Below are 15,083 nucleotides of genomic sequence, written 5' to 3'. Positions count from 1 at the left end.
GCACCTGGCTAGTCCCCCTCTTCCACATAAGAATATGCCATCTCATTAAAACAGCTTGGTAGCTGGCTGCCTGTTGATAATGTCCCTCCATCCCCATCAGTGAAGGAGGGCCAAGTGATTTGTGGGTGCCCCTTTCACCGCGTCCCCAAATGCGATGCTGCTTCTCCCCAACTGCTCACCTCTTTTGTCTCCTCCAGGTGGACGATGCCATGCTCATGTTTGACAAGACGACTAACAGACACAGAGGTGAGGCCCAACTCCAGGACGCATGACACGTGCCTATGGAGGACATTCTGTGGGAACCCTGTGCCACTGTGGCTTACTTGGGTCGCGTCTCCCCTTTATTTCTCGGCACCAGCCCTCATTCCTTCATCGGCTGTGTCCTTTTACCTGCGTCCCCTCTGCCCCAGCACAGAAGGCTTTTGTCTGCCTGCTTCCGATGATGATGGGAGGGCAGCTTTTTCCTGACAGCTCCGAGGCCGTGTCTGTCTTACCAGGGAAATTTGAGCCTGGGAGAAGCCGACATGAAAGCTGCCTCTCCTCCTTGCCTCTGCCCAGCTCAGAGGGCGGACTCTGCTCCCAGGCCACTTTCTCTCAGAGTCCCATTTGGGGAGTTTGGCTACAGAGGGGAGGGGAAGCATCCTAATCCTCGATAGGCTTCTGCGGAGAAAGAGGCCGCTCCTGTGCGAGTGTCTAGGCGCCATTCTGCCAGAGTCTGTGTGGCTTTGCTGCCTGGATTCTTTCTGAGCTTTGCCTTAACAACCTCGAGTCTCTCTCTTTCTTTCTTTTAGGGTTTGGATTTGTCACCTTTGAGAGTGAGGACATTGTGGAGAAGGTTTGCGAGATCCACTTCCATGAGATCAACAACAAAATGGTGAGGGCTGGGACGGGGTGGCGAGGGGGAAAGCCAGTGGGGCTCCAGACTTTATTTATTGACCACTGTCGTCACATGCCACTTTCTCAAAAATGTGTGGCTTATTATCAGACCAATGTCTCTTACTGGTCTGTCTGGGGCCCTTTGTCCGGATGCTGAGAACGGACTCTTTTTGCCTCCGGTGCCAGGTGGAATGTAAAAAGGCTCAGCCAAAGGAAGTGATGTCCCCCACTGGCTCGGCGAGAGGGCGGTCCCGGGTGATGCCTTACGGGATGGACGCCTTCATGCTTGGGATCGGCATGTTGGGTAAGGCTGGCAGAGGAGCTCCCTTGCCCCCCTTTGCCCTGCCACCTTCTCTCTGTTGGATTGTGGGAGGGCAGGAAGGAGGAAGCCTTCCTGGCGCAGGTTTTATGATGGCAGGGAAAGTCTGTTTGGCGTCTTGCAATGCCCTCTTCCGGCAGAGGAGACAATTGCGGACAGTTTTGTTGCCGGAGCAGTGGTTCCGCATATCACCATAGCTAAGGCACACTTGAATTAAAAATCTCACATTGCTCTGACACCATTTTGAAAAGTGTAGGGCTATAAATTGTACAACAACAACAACAACACTTCTTTATTTGTATCCCGCCATGATCTCCCCGAAGGGACTTGGGTGGCTCAGAGAAAGCACTCAAAAGTGCAACACTATACAAATGCAACAAAAAATTTATTTCTTTTTTCATTGTTAGTATTATTTTGTTGGTCCTCATTTTATTTATTAAGTTACAATTTAGTTGTTTATATTGTTTAATGTGCTTTGTCTTGATGTAAATTGTTGTGTATAGTTTTCTTTGGGCATTGAATGGTTGCCAAATGTTTGGAAACCACCCTGAGTCCCTTCAAGGAGATAGAGCAGTTGTTTATTATTATTATTAGTATTAGTATTATTCAAAATGATACAAATTAATAACAATAAAATTAAGCCAATTTTACTTAAAACAGCAATAAAACCCCAATTAATTTAAAAGATACAATCAAAGACTGGTTGCTTGTCCCTCGGTTGCTGTAACGGGCAAAATAATCAAAACCTACTTAGTGAGGATTCTTGGTGTATTCAGAGTGATCTCTTCCCCTCTTAATCCAGTTGCTTGTGTACTGGAGAATAAGAGGTCCCACGAAACAAAGCCCCCTTTTCCATGTCTCTTGCTGTGAAACCACTGATGAGCCTGCCTTTTTTTTCCTTTTCTGTAGGCTACCCGGGGTTTCAGGCGGCCACCTACGCCAGCCGGAGTTACACGGGCATTGCTCCTGGCTATACTTACCAGTTCCCCGGTAGGTCCTGCTCCGTGCGTGCTTGATGGGGAGGGGGTGTGCCTGCTCTGGTCTTCTCCACTCTTTGTCACTTGCCTCACCTCCCCGACAGCGAGATGCGCATGATATGGGGTTGAAACCCAAGGGTTGAGAGCCTTCCTTTTCAGGAGCAGACGGAGTCAACGGAGCGGCTTTGATTCTCCCTTGGCCTCTAAAAATGGCCCCTTGGCAAGCGCCTCTCTCTCGCTCACTCGCTCTCCCTCCCTTCCCTTTCTTGCCGCCTTTGCTCCCCAACCTTCAGCCTCAGACCTTTCCCAGAGCTGCTGCCTTTCTGAAAGCAGAGCAGAGGACAAACACCTTTGCTGGTATTCTGAGTCCTGATGAATCATATGCAGCTTGTGAACCACTTCCCGCAATCCAAGGGCAGGTTTCTGGCAGGACTGATCACCCTGAGAACTAGAAAGGGCTGAGGACAAGCAGATCTGATAGAAAGAGGGGTTTGCCAGCCTAGGAAAACTTGGCTCTCAGCTTTTTCCAAATTTGAGCTTGAAAAAAAAGAAAAGGCCCTCCTGGTTGGTTTCTAAGAGCAGTGGGCACTGCCTTCCTGTGGGTCAGAAACGACCTCTGTTGCCAGCTGTATATCTGTATTTAGTTGTGCTTCACAACAGAAGACAATGCTTCTGTTTTCAGCAGTAAAGAATGACTTCTGGTTGCTATTTTAGCTGATACAAGGCTGGAAACAGGTTGACACAAGGGCACAAAACAAAGCTTGTGTATATTGAAAGTGAAGGTGTCACTCTTAGTTCCCTGGGTGAAGAGTTTTGGAGTTTGAAATTCCACAGCAAGGGTGCTCAACCTGGACTTGTTAAGTCCCAAAGCAGAAAAACACAATGGCCAATAGGTTCTCTTTGAGCCCTGTCTGGCAAAGCAATGCCTTGTAGGTAATCTCATTCCTTGAAAGGTGTAACTCCTGAGCTGGGATCTGAATCGGATGAGCAGAGCCAGGAGTGAAATCCTCCTCCTCTCTGGAGCCCTCCTGTTTCCTCAAGGTCGTCCTCCTTTCAGGCGGCATCGGCCTTTCCTTTCATCGCATCCCATCTGGCTGTGGCAGCCAAGATGAGAAGTTGAAAGGGGAAGGCTGTTTGTCTCCCGCTGCCGGTGAGAGATAGAGCTGTCATCGGCCAGGCTCTGGATTTCGCTCTGTCAGTAAGGCCAGTGTTTTTTGCTGTTGTTGCTCGACCTCTTTACAGAAGGGGCAGAGGAGCAGAGAATGGCCTCAGGCTGTTTTTCCCCCAGACTTTCTGCTCTCTAGGATTGGGCTCAGGTTGGATGGCTTCGCATTCCTTTTATAAAAGCAGATCCGTCAAGATAGAAATGAATCAACAACGGCAGCGCTCACTAGATTCTCCAAACTGCTTTAACACCTTTAGAAATGGCAACCGGGAGTGGATTTCTAATGGCAGTTAAATGGGACAGCGTTGGGCTGCTTGCCCTGTCATACTCCTGGTTGCTTCCATCAGTGTTTTCATTGGCAAAGTGCTTCACAATAAGCTTGTATTGCTTCCCATTGACACTGGGATAGGGATGAAGTCAAGACTGGCACTGAGCAGCGCTTTCTTTCAGGGTAGGCCTTGACGCTGACATTCTTCCGGCCTTCTCCGACTGGCCGCAGCTCTGAGGATGCCCTCTTTCCTGCCATGTTTTTGTCTCTGCCCTCATGTTTCCTTCCTGCCCCCTCCCCGCCCTCTTTGGCCGGACCCTCTCTTGTCTGGGGAGCGGGAGGCGGAACTGACCACGTGTCCTAAGATGTCTTGCCTTTTGTTTTTAGAATTCCGGGTAGAGCGGACCCCTCTCCCGAGTGCCCCAGTCCTCCCCGAGCTCACAGGTCAGTCCTGCCGATTGCCTCCAACCGAAGCCGAAGCCGGAAGGGAAAGCTGGGGGCAGCTTGGGGAAGGGGGAGTTCTCAGACATTGCAGTCCCCCCCCCCCCCCCATTTATCCCTCCCATGAGAGTTGAGGGCGAGGAAGTGGGAACTGGTAGGCATAGGATCACCTCCCCACTTGAATAATAATAATAACAACAATAATAATAATGATAATAATAATAATAATAATAATAATAATAATAATAATACACTTTATTTATATTCCGCCCTTCTCCCCAGGGGACTCAGAGCGGATTACAATATAGGCAAACATTCAGTGTCCTCGTAGTGCCCATCTGCCCTGCCGTGGTTAGTAGTTGAAGTGCCCGTCTGCCCTGCCATGGTTTCTTTTTTCAGGGAAACGTGCCCCATCCCATCTTCACACACTGCCTCATCCCCACATTATGTATGCAGACAGAGCTCCCATCCCACAAAACACATGTTATTCCCTGCTCTTTACTGTTTTGTTCCCGTGGAGCTTGTCAAGGCTGAAAAGAGCCAATGCTTGGCAGGCGGGAGGTTGCCAGTCCGTGCCCACAGCTGAAGCTACCGATTGACACTATATATGATCTCGGTTCTGCGCCTTAACTGGGACCCACTAGGGAGAGCTGCTTTTGAGTCCCAAAGCCCCTCCAGATTTTCCGGAGATGGAAGGGTGTCGATTCCTATCCCTGCTTGAGGCCTGTGCAGGCAGAAACCTTGGACACATTTGGGCCGGTGTTCTTTCCCCGTTCCTCCCGAGCCTGAAGCCCGCTGCTGCCTCCCCTTTGGTCCTGTCCCCTTTGGCCTGGCCTAGTGCTTGAGGGCATTTCCCGCTGCTGCTGTTTCGCCAAGCTTGTAGACACCATGCTCTCTTCCTCTCTCTCTCTCTCTCTCTCTCTCTCGTTCTGAGCTAATAGACTGACTGGTTCTGGAGGCCCCCTTGCCACCCTTCATAACATCCCCTCACACTGCCTCTCTCTTTCTTCAATAGTTTGGATGGGGCAGGGATGGGCAGGAGGTCCTGGCCCCTGATCCTTATCCTCCTTTGTTTTGTCCTGCAGCTTGCGGGAGGGAAGCTGAGGCTATTGGTTTTGAGACCCCGGTATAAGCTCTTGGGTTGGGAACTTGTCCAACTCACCCTTTTAATGCTACCTGGATGCCAGCCATCCTGGGTTTGCTCTGATGTTTTCCTTCTCTTCCCTTCCAGCCATCCCCCTCACTGCATATGGACCAATGGCAGCGGCGGCGGCAGCAGCAGCTGTGGTGCGGGGGACAGGTAACTGGCACGCTGCCCTCCCAGTGGGAATGGATTGCGAGCGCGGGAAGTGTTCTTTCCCTGGGGTTGTGGGTGCGGGGCGGGGGACAGGGCTCCTCATTTTGGGGGTCGTGGCTGGCTAGGTCTGCTTCTTCCGGCAGGTTCCACCCCGAGCCGCACCGGGGGTTTCCTGGGCACTACCAGCCCCGGGCCGATGGCGGAGCTCTACGGGGCAGCCAATCAGGATTCAGGAGTCAGCAGTTACATCAGCGCGGCAAGTCCCGCCCCGAGTACTGGCTTTGGCCACAGCCTAGGGGTGAGTGGGGATGACGGGAGGGCGTGGGGCAGGTGCCAAGCCGAGGGTCTCACCCAAGGAAGTGGGTGTCGACAGGTCTTTCCCTGAATGTTCACAAACCAGAGACTTGACAGTGTATCGCAAGATTATTTCCCCTGTGGGTGAAACGTTGCTCTCTTGCAGGGACCTTTGATTGCAACAGCTTTTACTAATGGGTACCACTGAAGCTGAGGACCAAGAATAATGTTGGTAAGGTCTACTTGACTACTGTGATAAGCTCTGCCCTTGAAGACTGCTCAGAAACTGTAGCTTTTCCTGACATGCTCCAAATGTGTTGGATTACCACTCCCATTGTGCTGACCATGCTTGGATATATAGTCCAGAACATCTGGAGAGTACTGAGTTGGAGAAAGTTGCCTTGTATTGTGGAGGACTAGGCCTGTTGGCCTGGCCCGATTGAGGGCTTCCTAGAAGCATGTGGAAATCACTGTCTGGTAGCTACCCAGTGCATTCAGCACTTACGTTTCAAGGGCATAGGAACTAAGGACTTAATAATAATAATAATAATGTTAATAATAATAGTAATAATAATGAAACTTTATTTATATTCTGCCTGGAGGGACAATTTTATTTATATTCTGTCCGGAGGGACAATTCAAGATGCTAACATTGATCTTGCGAGTCTTTTATTGTCCGATTTGATCTGGTTGGATGTGATTTAGAAGAAGGGGACCCTTACTTGCCATCCGCCCCAAATGTCGGCCTATTCTTTCAAGTATAGTTAAATGTCTTTGTCCACAGAGCTTGCATGCATGGATTCTACCTGCCAGTGCTTGAAAAAAATTTTTTTTTCAAGTTTTGATTTTGCCACAGCATAAACGTTTGACCTTCTTAGTCCATCATGGGACTTTAGCATCGAGGGATTTGGGAGGGTCCTGGCACCAAGCCCACGTGGGTACCAAGGGCCTGAAGTCAAGAGCAGTCTTTGGTCCCCGTTTCCTACTGAACGGTCCCTTTGCCCCCCCCCCCTCTCTTTTCTCCCCACAGATCCCCCAGCGAGCGAAGCAACGACGGTGGGCTGGAGGATCCGGCAACAACTTGAGTGATGAGCCAGGATTTCATTTGAGTCACGAAAACTGCACACTTTGGGGCGGGCAGCCGGGCGGCTCTTGACCAGCCCTGCTGCCTCCCGTTGACCAGAAAGCACTGGATTCGAACCCTGAGGAGCTCTCGTCTCCTCATCGTAGTAACCGCAGACCGTTTACACTTCTCCCCTGACCCCCTCCCACCCCTTGATTTCTTCTTCTTCTTTTATTTATTTTGTTAGCGGGTTAGTTTTTATTTTGTAGTCTTTGGGGGGAGGGGCGAGGGAGGGGCGGGGACGGGTTCCGGTTCTCTTTTCGCTCCGGGTCTCTTTTTCTCGGAGCGCCGCAACGAACCTCCATACGACTTTGGGGTTGTTTTGTGATTGTGCGTAGCTAGCCTTTCTTGAGGAATAATTTTTATTGGCTTTTTTTTTGAAATCTTTTTGTTTGTTTGTTTTTTTAGAAATATATATATATATAAATATATATATTTGGGGGGGGGCAGGGGAAGGGACAGAAAAAAACAGTCTTTTCAAAGGACCGGTTGAGTCAAACAAAGGCAGTTCAGAAGGGAAGCAGGGAAGCAGAGAGGGGGGGGGGCTTGTCAGCGTTTGCCTCTCTCTCTGGCTTTCCTTTTAAAGCAAATAATAAGTTTCTTGGGCCTTTGGACAAGGGCGAAACAGACACTCGAGGGCATTGCTGCAGAACAGAGACAAACTGTATATTTTGCGAAAAAGAAAACACTATTCCTAATGACTGATGTGCCCCCCCCTTTTGTTTTCTAGGTTTTAGGTTATTGTGGGTTTATTATTGTTATTATGTTCCCCCCTTTCCTCAGTGTCCCCCTATCCTATGTAAATACTGCAAGGTACTCTTGGGCCTTGTTTCCACGAGAGAGCAATTCTGGATTTGTTAAATCTCCTCCCTCCCTCCCTCCCTCCCTTCCTTCCTTCCTTCCTTCCTTCCTTCCTTCCTTCCTTCCTTCCTTCCTTCCTTCCTTCCTTCCTTCCTTCTGGCTTTGATGCCATAAACACGAGCAATACTCTGGTTGGACCATGACGAACCTCCTTTCTTTTTAAAAATATATATCTTTTACTGTAAGATTTTGAAGACCTCTGGCGAGATGTGCAGCGGGGAGGGGAGAGGGGCCTTTTGTGGGGAGGGAGGGCTGGGTGGGAGGGTGGCTGGCTTTTTGGGGAGGGCAAGGGGGCCGGATGAATGCTACTGACTTGGATGGGGGGCGATTTTGCCGAGCGGCGTCTGGTACACCAAGGGCTTGGTCTCCATTCAGGCTTGGAATGGCTACAACTCTCCTAATATTTCTCATTTCCTGCTCAATGGGTCTGGGGCTAAGGTGTTGCTATTGGTGGACAAAATGAGAGCATGGCAACCTCATGAGAATCCTGCCCTCTGTGCAAAGTTCTCCTTCAGTCCCCAAGTGTCTTGTCTTGCAAGGGAGGGAGTCATTGGAAAACGCAGAAGTCTCCCTTCTGCTGTGTTTATCCTTTTTCATGGAACGGTGGGACTGTGCCTGAAAACACAGTGACACATCAACTGTCATACAGGAGACACGGAGGAAGGGAAACCCTTAGCCTATACTAAGCTAACTAAACTGTTCCTCATTGAGGACTTGAGACTTGGGCTGTGTGGGGTTGAATCCTAACCCTTCCTTCCTTCCTCTTTTCCATTCCTCCTCCCTTTCACCCTTCTCCTCCTCCTTCCCTCAGCCCTCTCAATGTCACTGTTTGCCTCAGGGCACCCCACAACTGGGATAGCGCTGCAGACATCCTTTCCTTGGGCCCTGATTCAAACCTGCTTCTGTTGAGTTGCAGCCATATTGCAAAGCCCGTTTTGGGAGCTCCCATTGGGTTGCTCATGGCCACAAGCAAGCCTAAGTCCAGCCTTGTAACTGCTGCACAGGATCCCAACTTCTATTTCCAAAGGCTTGGCTGAAGTTTTTGGCCACCGCAATTTGAGAGATTTCGGGACTGGAGGAAACCTTTTCTCTGTCAGAGGGAGGCCGTGTCCTCATTTTGCCCCCACCCCATAGCTGCACCCCTGATCTGGACCAAGTATGGCGAGGAAGGGGGATCCTGGATCTTCTCAGGGATGTCGGGAGTGGCGGAGCGGGTGCCACTTCCTGCCACTTCTCCTCTGCCAGGGTGGCAACGCGAGGGTTAGGGTTTGAGCTGTTGGCAAACTGGGTGTCCCCTGTGCTTGTGTCTGGGGTGGGGGTGCTATTGGCTGGCTGTGGCCACCAAAGCCATGTGGGGAGAGGTAGAATCGCTTGGTACTTTTGCGGGAAGAATACCCACTTCTCACCCTTCCTCCAGGCATTCTCGGCACCATCCTACAGACCCATTAGTAATCTTTTTAATCCTGCGGTTATCTCTTGCCAAGCAGGCTTTGCCAGAAAACCCTCAAAACCTATTTGACCAGCAATTGCAAGGAGATAAAAGCCAGGAGGATTGGTTGATTCTCTTTGGCTGAATTGAGTTATGATGCTTTCCTCAAACGGTAGCAAACTGTTTTCCGGGAGTGGAGGGACACTAGCCATTGTGCTTCTTGTCTCAAGAGCTCTTCCCATTCATACAGTTGGCCTGCCGTATCCACGGATTTTGCCTCCATGGATCCCACCATCCATAGCTTGCAAATATTTATCAAAATCCCCAAAAGCCAACCTTGATTTTGCCATTTTACATAAGGGGTGCCTCTTTACTACCCACTTGAGCATCCAGATTGGTATTGACGGGGTCCCTGGATTGATATGGGCCCCCACTATATCTGTGATGCATACGACTGGCTTCCCTTGTATCTTAGCTTTGAAACAGGTCTTTGTCGAATGCAGGCTTCTAGATATCCCCTGACTGCTCCTAATGTAGTTTCTTCCTGTTCTTGCAGATGAAAGGCTTCCATGCCTCCCTGTTTGGGTCTTGCAAACTCAGGGCCGTTGTAACTTCCTTGACTGAGTCTCTCCATCTCTGTCTTCCTTTGTTTCTTATGGCTTCCTTACAGCTCCTTGTCTTTCCTAGTGAGTCCTGTCTTCTCATGATCTGGCCAAAGTATGACAGCCTCGGCATCTTGGCTTCCAGGGAGAATTTGGGCTTAATTTGGACCTGGTTTGGTCTCCAGAAGGGAAAAGCAAACATTTCCAAGTATAGCTAGGAAAATCCTGGTTAGAGAGAGAGGGCTGTGATAGTCCTCATTTGACTCCCAATATCTGATCCCATGTCAAGTAGAAAGGAAGAGGGGATAAGGGGTGTTGGGAGGGACCAAGTCAACTCCTTCACTGCTCTGACCTTGTCCTACTTTTGGGGCAACATCTCAAGTGTTGGGATTCTCTTGGTTCCTCTCAACAACAACTCCATCATTTGAACAATGAGTCAACATGGAGGTCAATCCAGTTGCGCCCATGGGTGTGCACTGGTTGAGACAAGCGGTGGGCCTAACACCAAGGTGGGTTTGGGCTGCGGATCTCTGAAAGAGGGCATCTCTCCATTGGTAGATGTTCGAAGCTTGGAAGATAGGGACACCTCTCAGGCGAAGGCATCTTACATTCCTTTATTTGACTAGATTCAGCCAACAGCATCAGATCTTCCCTCGACAGCAGTGTCTCTCCATCCATGCCCCCTTTGACTCTCTCTCTTTCTTTCTCTCGCACGCTTTCCTTCTACCTTCCTTCCTCCTCTTCTCTGATCTTGTCCCCAGATCGCCCCCAAAAGCAGCTTGATAAATATTGGGAGAGTTCGGCAGAGAGGAGCCGAGCAAATCAGTACCGGAAACTCACACAAAAAAGCAATAATTTTTTTGTTACTGAGCTGAATCTTGTCTGTCATTTTTTTAATTTTTGAAGAAAAGGAGTGAAAGAGCAGCTGCAGCTTAATGGGGTTTATTTTTATTCCGGAGTTCCTTTTCCTTTGGCCTAAGGAGGGTGGGCTTGGGGTGTGCCAAGGCGAAGGAGGGCACCGCCGTGCCACCTCCTTGGCACACGCATACAGGCGAAGCTGCTTTCTTTGCCCGCCTCTTGGGCATCGTCCCCTCGGGGAGCGACTTCTTGCGTTGGGGAGGGAGGGGGGGTCCTTTTTTTCTAAAAAATAAAAACAAAGAAAAAAATAATAAAAAGTAATAATAAAGCTGTGGTTTTTATGAAGCCAGTTTTATTACACGCTGACATTTGTTCTCTCCAGACCTGTAACCCCTTTTTCCAGATTTTCGGTTTTAAATTCCTAATAAATTATTTGAAAAATGGCCTTCTGGCTTCAGTGGTTGTTTGTGGCTCGTGCATTTGGGACTCTGGCCCAAAGGGAAAAGGCAGAGAAAGGGACCCGTCTGTTTTCCAGGGGACATCCGACGGCAGGACCCAAATCTTAGACGTCCCTTTAGTGCATGCATGGGCAAACTTGGGCCCTCCCTTCAGGTGTTTTGGACTTCAATTCCCACCATTCCTCACAGTCTCGGGCCCTTTCCTTTCCCCCCTCAGCCCCTTAAAGAGATTTCACTTACTCTGGTGCAAATCTGGCCTGCGAGAGGGTCGCTCTGGCCTTGCTGTGGGTCGGAAGTGTCTTGAAGGCACACGACGGAAGGCGCACTTGTAGTCCCCGACCCCGCTCCTCCCAAGACCGTTGGCTTCCTCCCTCCCAGGAGAACAGGTGCCTGGCAAACGGGCGGCAAGGACTGAGCTGGGCGGATGCCAGGGCTCCACTTCAGCTTTTTTTCACCGCCATGGAAACATGGGCAGGTGCCAACGTCCTGAGAGTGGGCCCGCCTGACCAAGTCCTCACAAGAGGGAAGAAAAACATTTGGAGAACTGGGCCCTAATCGCTGATGGGGAGGGCAGTGACACTCGTTCCGGGCAAAGCCCTGCCCTTGGCATGGGAACATTTCCCCTGGGGACCCGAGGGCCCTCTCCTTCCACCTGTGGGTGCTTGGCCACCTGTTGCGGGTGGCGGGGTGATTTATGAGTGGCACTTTTTCCAACAAACAGGCCCTTCAGGTGGAGGTTGGCATACCTGGGGGTTGGCATGGCCCATCCCAAAGCCATCTAGAGATTACGGAGGTCATTGCTGTAAAACACATGAGTTCAGAAACATGTTTTGGCACAGTTGGCACCCTCACGGTCAAGAAACTCAAGAGTAGGCATTCTGGCACAAATGCCCCCTTTTTCATATGGCCTCCAGTACCCAGGGACCAAGGAACCCGAAATGGTTTCACTCTCCTTGGTCTGAGTTGCTTTTCAAAAATTGGACTCGTAAATTGTCTCCCACCACATCCAAGCATTGGAAGGGACCCCAAGGGCCATTTAGTCCAACCCCATCCTGCCAGGCAGAAAGACACAACTAAAGACGCCCCCAGAAAGATGCCCAGATCTCCAATGAGGAACCGTCCACCGCTACCCTCTGTATTTCTCTTCCCTGGCCCAGTTCAAGCTGGGAAAAGGGATTTCCTCAAATCCACAGGAGTTTCCAAAGTCAAACCAGACCCACTCATTCCTGGAAAGGAAACCAGTTGGGCGTTCCTTTTTGAACAAGGCTGCCTTGTTCTGACGGCAGAAAGATGCTTTTAGAAAAGCAAACAGGGCGCTCTTATCTTGGGTGGCGGTGCCAAGGTGAGGCCGGGCTATAAAAGGGGCCGAGAAGTCCTGAGGTGGCACCAGGGCTGCCCACACCATGAACCTCCTGATCCTCTTCGCGTTGGCCACAGGTGAGTTGAGGTCCACTAAGCCTGGCAGAGCGGAGGCTTGCCCACATTTGGGTGGCACTCCAGAGAGACCCCAAAGGGATTTGGGCAATTTAGGACGTTTCCTCTTGGGGTGGGAGGGAGAGATCCAATGGTCTTTCTATAAGGAGACAAGTTATGAGCCTGGAAAGGGTGAGGGAAGCTTGAGAAAGTAGAAAATGTCTCTAAGGAGACAACAAAGTCCACAACATGGCAAATGCCTGTATTTGGCCCGTTTGAAGGTTCAAAATAATACCAATTGAATTGTATTATTATTATTATTATTATTATTATTATTATTATTAGTAGTAGTAGTAGTAGTAGTAGTAGTAGTTTGGGGAGGTACCAATAGGTATAACATCAACTAAAAACAACACATAACACCAGTTAAAAGAGCATAGAAAGCCAACAGATATTTTTCAAAAATACAAGTATCTGGAAAGACGTGCCCGTCACCCTCCAAGAGTTGGAAGGAGATGCTTTCAGGGTGACGGCCAAGCCAACCCCTGCCCGCATGTTGCCCTCTACCCATTCCCCCCTCCTTCTCTTCCAGTTGGCATGGCCCACAGTGCCCTCCCCCGCAACCTGTGGCAATTCCGCAACATGATCAAGTGCACCATGCCCAGCAGCGACCCGCTGAAGGACTACAACAACTACGGCTGCTACTGTGGCTTGGGGGGCAGCGGGACCCCCGTCGATTACCTGGACACGTAAGCTGGGGCCTTCCCTAGGGCACCTGTCTCTGAAGCATGGTCCCCTGCGGAAAGCAATGCATTCCTTGTTGCTCAAAAAGGGCCGGCGAGGACACTTGCTCTTCAGCTCCAACACGGCCCCATCTTCCCCATTTACTAGCCAGGTTTCTCAGTGTTTATCTATACTGATGCACACCATGGCGGAATATTCTGCCCAACGCTTCCAAGCTTTCTTTCCCTGGTCTTGCCTGGAAGGAATGTCGAGTTTGACAAAATCGTTCTGTATGTTTTTGCTTCTTGAGCAGGTGCTGCCAAATCCACGATGAGTGCTACTCGGCAGCCAAGAAGCACCCAAACTGCAAATTCATCTTGGACAACCCATACACCAAGACCTACGCTTACAGCTGTTCAGACACCGAGATCACTTGCAGTGGTAAATACACTTAGAACTACCGAATCCATCCATGGTTTGCTTGGGGTGGTCCCTATTACAAGAGGATGGGGTTACTGTATCTTTAGTTAAAGGATTGATGAATGACTGCTAATCCATTGTCCACCTGGGGAGCTCCCATGAAAGGAGACAGGACCATTGTACCTTTAGTTAAAAGAGTCATGTATGACTGCTAATCCATTGCCAACTTGAGGCGCTCCCATGGAAGGAGACAGGGCTACTGTACCTTTAGTTAAACGATTTTCCATAAGGAAAGAATGTATGAGTCCATGATTGCCCCAATGCTCTGCTTGCAGCTATGGAACATGAACAGTGGCCATGTTCTTGGGGAGCACGAAAATAAAAATAGAATCAAATGCAAACAGGAAGCTTTTAATTATAAAGCACCACGAGTCTCTAAACAACAGGATGCCTGGATTGTTTCAAAATGCTGTTTAGAGGGGGGGATCTATGGGAAGTATTTTGCTTTTTCTTAATCGATGTCCAAGGGGCTGAGTGTATCTCCCACCCCGCCTTCTTCCTGTTTCTCTCTCTCCAGAAAAGAATAATGAATGTGAGGCGTTTATCTGCAATTGCGACCGCAACGCCGCCATTTGCTTTTCGGGCGCCCCGTACAACAAAGATTACAAGAACCTGGACACCAGCAAACACTGCAAGTGAAGGCTACACGGAAGCGCACGATTTCAGCAGGTCGGGTGGCCCTGTGGAAAGACAGGATGGGGCTCCTGTACCTTTAAGAGTCGCCCGGAGGAGGGAGCTTTTCATTCAAGGCACAGGAGCCCTCTGCTGTCTTCATACGGTAGCCTTGGGCGGGATTTTCGAGTTCTGTAGCGGTTGCTTTCTCATTCAGGGCGACTGTGTATGTGGAAAACATTTGGAATAAATAAAACAAATTAGCATGACAATCGCGGTGTGCAATGAATGTGTGGCGCCTCCAAACCCGTCTCTTTGGTTCCTTCTTGTGCGCCTTGCCTTCCTTGGAACGATCACCCGGAGCCCGTCGTCCATGGGTGCCTTTCCTGGTCGGCATGTTTTTCCTCCCCGCCAACGCGGTACCTATTTATCTACTTACATTGTTGTTTTCAAACTGCAAGTCGAGCAGAGGCTGGGCTGACGGCGGGAGCTCACCCCGACCCGGGCTTGAACTGCCAACTTTCCGATCCGCAGGGTGTGCTATAGCTCCCACCATCAATGTGGACCTCACAGAACTACAACTCCCAGGATGCCTGAGAAGGGAGATAGGGTGCACCTGCAATGCAGAATGAATGTCCTTTGATCCCGCATACTTGAACTGCCAGGGCTGAGTGCTATGGCATCATGGGAGTTGTAGTCTGCTAAACTAAAACTCCCAGTTTTCTATAGCATTAAGCTGTGGCAGGGAAAGTAGGGTTAAGGTGGATTCAGTATACGAATCCATAAGATTCTTATAAGATACACCCCTTGACTAAGATATATCCCCCTCCCCAAGGCTGGCCCTTTAAGAAATCCCATCTAAATCAAATACATAACATTAGGTGCCT

General features: G+C 49.9%; 2 protein-coding genes and 1 long non-coding RNA gene across 7 annotated transcripts in view; 2 read left to right on the top strand and 1 right to left on the bottom strand.

The window, feature by feature from the left end:
* Nucleotides 1-10,955, top strand: part of msi1 (musashi RNA binding protein 1) — a 29,189-nt gene extending 18,234 nt beyond the window's left edge. For 2 of the 5 annotated variants that reach the window (XM_016996587.2, XM_016996584.2), the window contains exons 7-15: nucleotides 198-246; nucleotides 792-874; nucleotides 1,063-1,180; nucleotides 2,105-2,185; nucleotides 3,993-4,049; nucleotides 5,278-5,346; nucleotides 5,469-5,641; nucleotides 5,804-5,869; nucleotides 6,668-10,955. In XM_016996587.2, the coding sequence (XP_016852076.1) occupies nucleotides 198-246; nucleotides 792-874; nucleotides 1,063-1,180; nucleotides 2,105-2,185; nucleotides 3,993-4,049; nucleotides 5,278-5,346; nucleotides 5,469-5,641; nucleotides 5,804-5,845 (672 nt within the window). In that variant the 3' untranslated portion in view covers nucleotides 5,846-5,869; nucleotides 6,668-10,955. The remainder of the gene's footprint in view (nucleotides 1-197; nucleotides 247-791; nucleotides 875-1,062; nucleotides 1,181-2,104; nucleotides 2,186-3,992; nucleotides 4,050-5,277; nucleotides 5,347-5,468; nucleotides 5,642-5,803; nucleotides 5,870-6,667) is intronic. The other 3 variants (XM_003225983.4, XM_016996585.2, XM_016996586.2) reach the window with 3 other exon arrangements.
* On the bottom strand, nucleotides 10,529-15,049 carry LOC134292920 (uncharacterized). Its single transcript, XR_010000033.1, has 4 exons — nucleotides 14,636-15,049; nucleotides 14,295-14,418; nucleotides 11,209-11,358; nucleotides 10,529-10,792 (listed from the first exon to the last, which is right to left on the bottom strand). It is a non-coding gene; the product is annotated as an uncharacterized LOC134292920 (long non-coding RNA).
* Nucleotides 12,266-14,468, top strand: pla2g1b (phospholipase A2 group IB). The gene is made up of 4 exons (XM_003226003.3): nucleotides 12,266-12,405; nucleotides 12,974-13,130; nucleotides 13,418-13,545; nucleotides 14,102-14,468. The coding sequence occupies exons 1-4, from the start codon at nucleotides 12,372-12,374 to the stop codon at nucleotides 14,221-14,223; spliced, it is 441 nt and encodes a 146-aa protein (XP_003226051.1). The 5' UTR covers nucleotides 12,266-12,371; the 3' UTR covers nucleotides 14,224-14,468.
* Nucleotides 15,050-15,083: the final 34 nt, after the last annotated feature.

Source organism: Anolis carolinensis, chromosome X (genome assembly GCF_035594765.1).
Source record: "Anolis carolinensis isolate JA03-04 chromosome X, rAnoCar3.1.pri, whole genome shotgun sequence".
Lineage (NCBI taxonomy): Eukaryota > Metazoa > Chordata > Lepidosauria > Squamata > Dactyloidae > Anolis > Anolis carolinensis.
Note: the sequence above shows the minus strand (reverse complement) of the source record. Positions and strands in the feature narration are given on the sequence as shown.